Source organism: Poecilia formosa, unplaced genomic scaffold (genome assembly GCF_000485575.1).
Source record: "Poecilia formosa unplaced genomic scaffold, Poecilia_formosa-5.1.2 Scaffold2229, whole genome shotgun sequence".
Classification (NCBI taxonomy): Eukaryota; Metazoa; Chordata; class Actinopteri; order Cyprinodontiformes; family Poeciliidae; genus Poecilia; species Poecilia formosa.
In genome coordinates, this window is record NW_006802168.1 from 25,348 (window position 1) to 30,551 (window position 5,204).

General features: G+C 35.2%; 1 protein-coding gene across 1 annotated transcript; it reads right to left on the reverse strand.

Annotated features, from left to right (window-relative positions):
* Nucleotides 1–592: 592 nt before the first annotated feature.
* Nucleotides 593–4,378, reverse strand: LOC103133074 (uncharacterized). The gene is made up of 5 exons (XM_007544839.2): nt 4,060–4,378; nt 3,256–3,543; nt 2,779–3,102; nt 1,345–1,479; nt 593–1,252 (listed from the first exon to the last, which is right to left on the reverse strand). The coding sequence occupies exons 2-5, from the start codon at nt 3,401–3,403 to the stop codon at nt 951–953; spliced, it is 909 nt and encodes a 302-aa protein (XP_007544901.1). The 5' UTR covers nt 3,404–3,543; nt 4,060–4,378; the 3' UTR covers nt 593–950.
* Between the last annotated feature and the right edge of the window lie 826 nt (nt 4,379–5,204).

Genomic DNA, 5,204 nt, shown 5'->3' on the forward strand with positions numbered 1-5,204 from the left:
CATGTTTACACAGAGTACATAACTGTGACAGTATATGTAGTTACATATACAAAACCATGGTTTAAATTAACAGTAGTTAATTTAAAAACAATTAATAACCCTTAGATTCTGAAGTTATGGTAAATCAAATAAGATTTATTTATGATTGGGAATGACACAAATTAAAATATAATCTTCATCCTGATAACAGATTTCAGTCTGGACTCTGACTGGCTCGCTCCAAAATGTTGTTAATATTTTAACTCCGAAGAAACATTTAAGTCAAATTAAAATATTATTTTTTCATTGTTTTTCTTTCAGTAATTGTCATTTCTATTTTTTTTTCTAATCTGCCTAAATAGAAAATTTAATAGCAGTATGAAAAATATAAAAAACCAAAACATTATTATTACTATTAAGAAAAAATAAAAATAAAATACATGTCAGAGAATCTTCTGTCAATTCTGTCACCATGTGTGACCACCACTGTTTCCATTGCAGTTTTGCTAAATACTGTACATCTGTTTCAGTATGGCTGATAAACCACGTCATACTAGCACAAAAATTTTACCAAGAAATTTGAGTTTTTTTCTAAATNCCCACCCCGTTCACCTGGAATCGCCTCAGCAATTCCATGTATCCACAAAGAGAACAAAAGAAAGAAACATTATTTCAGTTCCTGGAGAGAAGTCAGCTGAAACCAAAGTTAGCAAGTCTACAAAATCTGTGACTGGAAATTAGCCATATCGTCTCTCAACTCTTGTTAGTAACTTTCATATACGATCATCCCTGGGTCAATATTAGAATGAAATATTATTTCTGCCTCACTAATGGTGACACCCGGGTCCTAAGCTATGTTGGTGATCAGGAAAAAATGGAAGGAAAGGCTCATGGTGAATGTTACATTTCACAGGTATGCTAAAAATATTAATAAAAAAAAATCACAATTTACCATGGGTAACAAACTTGTATTAACGATTTTGATGTTGCACCATGTTATCTTTCCAGGGTTCGGTAACATTCACATAGTCATCATCATCATCATCATCATCTGTGCTTTCATCTTCTTCATATCTTTGTTCTACTGCTTTGTGATCTTCTACACCAACAATGACTTGTCCTAAGTTAATGTCTGCGTCTTCATAATCATGATCATCATCACTTGTTGACTCTTTGTCCACCTCCAGTTTCTTTACTGAGTGAACTATATCTATATTTTCATAGTCATCCTGATCATTCTCATCATCTTTTGTGTTTGACTGCTGGAAAGACACTGAAACGAAAACAAAGGGAGGAGATATTTGAATAAACACAAAGATAGATAGCAGGGATCTTAATTTAATGTATCTCTTGCTGAATACAGACTTTGGTTTTGGTCAGATGGTATGGGCCGTTTAGAGCAAAGTTTCCTCCTGCAGCCCAGGCAGACTGCTAGAGACACCAGCAGGACCAGCAGCAGGATTCCACTGGAGACTGAGGAAACCAGCAGCAGTGAAGAGGCTAGAAGAGAAAATACTTGGTCAGTTTATTGCTAGCCCTCATCATCTATCAGCCATCAGAGGAGACGTTGGTGTTTTATTCATGCATTGTAGCAAGAAGTCCCTTATATTTGGGAGCGATTATGTGCGCGGCGTTTTTGGGGAAATTGTATTTGCCCATTTTCCAGAAGAGCTATGGATTCAACATGTTGGGATAACAAAACCTTTTATGACCTGTGTGATACTGTGAGAGCTATGGTGAAGCCAGCTGCACATTGTCCAAAAAACTACAAAAACTGTTTCCATTGCAGCTTTGCTAAATACTGTACATCTGTTTCAGTATGGCTGATAAACCACGTCATACTAGCACAAAAATTTTACCAAGAAATTTGAGTTTTTTTCTAAATNATGTTTACACAGAGTACATAACTGTGACAGTATATGTAGTTACATATACAAAACCATGGTTTAAATTAACAGTAGTTAATTTAAAAACAATTAATAACCCTTAGATTCTGAAGTTATGGTAAATCAAATAAGATTTATTTATGATTGGGAATGACACAAATTAAAATATAATCTTCATCCTGATAACAGATTTCAGTCTGGACTCTGACTGGCTCGCTCCAAAATGTTGTTAATATTTTAACTCCGAAGAAACATTTAAGTCAAATTAAAATATTATTTTTTCATTGTTTTTCTTTCAGTAAATTGTCATTTCTATTTTTGTTCTAATCTGCCTAAATAGAAAATTTAATAGCAGTATGAAAAATATAAAAAACCAAAACATTATTATTACTATTAAGAAAAAATAAAAATAAAATACATGTCAGAGAATCTTCTGTCAATTCTGTCACCATGTGTGACCACCACTGTTTCCATTGCAGTTTTGCTAAATACTGTACATCTGTTTCAGTATGGCTGATAAACCATGTCATACTAGCACAAAAATTTTACCAAGAAATTTGAGTTTTTTTCTAAATTGGCGTGTTTCCATTCAACAAATTTATTTTCATAATTTCAATTTATGCAACTTTATGGTCAATGAAAATACAGCTGGTGACAATGATGAAATTACAGGAGGCAGAACTAGAGATTGGAGAGCTCAAGAGAGGACATGTGAGGAGAACAGCACTAAATGGTAGTGTAAAAAATCTGAAAAAATAAGCTTTGAGACTCTTTTAATAAATAAAATAATTTTTTGAAAACAGTGTTTTTACCTTTAACTTTGATTAATAATAATATTACCTTTCACAGGTTGTAGAAATATTATTTAACTCAAGTCTATCAGATGAAAATATTCTCTCAAATAGTTACTTACATTTGATGATGAGAGTAATGGGTTCTGCCTCATCAGAACTGAACCTCTGTGTAGTCATGGTAACCTCATACACACAGCTGTAGTTGCCCTGGTGTTCAAACTCAGCAGCTGGGAAGTTAAAGGAGGCTGAGTTTTTGACTGCTGGCCTGGTTTCTGTGATGTTGGACCCAGAGAAGATGAGAGAGAAATCTCCCTGAGGATATGTGGGGTTAATGGAGCAAGTGAAGGAGAAGCCGTAACCCTTGGTAACCTCTGCTCCTCCTGGACCCCAGACCAACCCTGCATGTGGGGATGTCAGGGAAATGTTGGGACTCTCCAGACTCACTGTGAAAAAAAAGTCCTGACTGTTCAGAGTTTGAGAGATGCAAATCATAGGATTCATTGACTTCAGATGTTTTTTCTCAAAAAGAGTATACATTTTAAACAATTCATTAACCTGCTTACTTTTCAGTATTTACAGATCTAATGTTGTCTTACCAGTTAGACGGACAGAGTCACTAAAGACGGAGGCGAATGTTTGGTTGGAAATCCTTTTCTCATACCAACACTGGAATTCTCCATCATGATCAAGAGTCACTTTAGGGATGTTGAAGGTAGTAGAGTAGGAACCTGATGGCTGATTCATTCTGAATGAGCCTGGAGTCTTTTGGAGAGTAAATGTTTCACCGAAAAGTTCAGTTGCACAGGAACAAGTGATGCTGACTTCCTGTCCCCAGGTGACCAAAGCAGCAGGACTTACAGAGACGCTGGGCTTTGGAATGCTGACTGAAATATACAGAGTGGTGGACAAAAAAATATTTTGTAAAATATTTCTGATGTGAAAAATCATTCCTTTTGAAAATGATTTTTGCATAAATGAAGTCATACTGAGAGACTAGGTTATCAGTCTATTGTAGTCTAGTTATGACTACATTGACAGTCTAGACATGCCATGAGTTTAGACTAGAAGGCAGAGAGGTGATAAGTGTTAACAATGAAAAACATCTTAAACACAGAAGAGAAATGAAGTTTGCTGTGTTCTCCAAAGTATTTTTACTCACAATGGCACCTGAGTTTTCTCTGGAATCTGATATATTTCCATATTGTTGATTTGGAAATAAATGAGAAATAAATAGTAAAGGCTGTTATCTGGTCCACAGACTTTATAGGCACTTCCATGAATTTATTGCCATATAAGGTTTTAGATTTTTTTTAATCAAAGTCCTGAGAGTTTTCCCCAGACTTTGCAATCTTCAGCATATTTTTCTTGTAAGACACACAGTTATTCAAAGTTTTTCTCACCTGAACAGACCACACCAGCGTCCTCATTGTGTTTACAGTTGTGGGTACCGAACCCTGGATGCTGACAGTAGGTTAGAGAGCTTTCATTTCCTGCACAGCTCACGTCATCAAGCCAGATTTGACCAGTTCCTTCACCAGAAGCAGCTGATGAAGTGGCTTTAACTGCTTCCCCACAGGATAACTGTCTGCAGACCACCTGGGCATCAGATAGACCCCAGCTGTCATCACACACTGTCCCCCATTGGCCGTTGTTATAGACTTCAACTCTGCCAGAGCAGAAAGTTGATCCAATCAGTCTGATCACAGAACCTGGAAATAGAACCCAGACAAGCTTTAGATTTCTGCTTTTAAAAATATTTACTGTTTGTAAAAAAAATAAGCAAAACAAAACCCTTTTTATTAGTGTTAACTTTTTATTATAGCCTTCTTAATTTAGGGATCTGTGACCTTTACTCACATGACTCTTTAGGCCCTGGACTGTGTGACCTAACCCAAACATTCTAAAGAATTGAGCAGTGCTTTAAGCTGAAGAGTTCACAACAGTTTTTATTTTTATTTTTATTAATTCTATCTTGTGTAACATTTTGATGATTTTCTTTAAAACCTTGACTAAAAATGTATGGTTTTTAAATCCTAAATTTAAAAATCATGATTTTGTTTTTAAAATTATGATTTAAAAATATCATAAAAATATATCATCTTCTTGCATCTCAATGGGAGAGCAATCACTTTTTCACACAAGGTTTGGAATTTTTTTCTCTTATATCCTGATTTGAAAACTGCATTTTCTGTTCACTTGTGTTGTCTTTCACTAATATTTAATAAACCTGTATGTAAGGAGAACATAAACATACACACCTTAGTGTGATAAACAGGCAAAAAAAAAGAAGGTTTTTTGCATGCATAAACTTGCATGGGGGCAAACACTTGTTCCACACCACAATAGGACAGGAAAATGATGTCATCCAAGGAACAGACCCACCAATGTACTCCTGCTGACACGTAAATGTAATTTTGACTAAGAATTCATCACCTTTTCTGCCCAGAACATGTATGATCTGCTATGATTTCTCTAATAAATTGCCTGGAGACCAATCACTTGACATCCTAATTAAGAAAATGTGCAATTTGGTGTCAAAATCTAC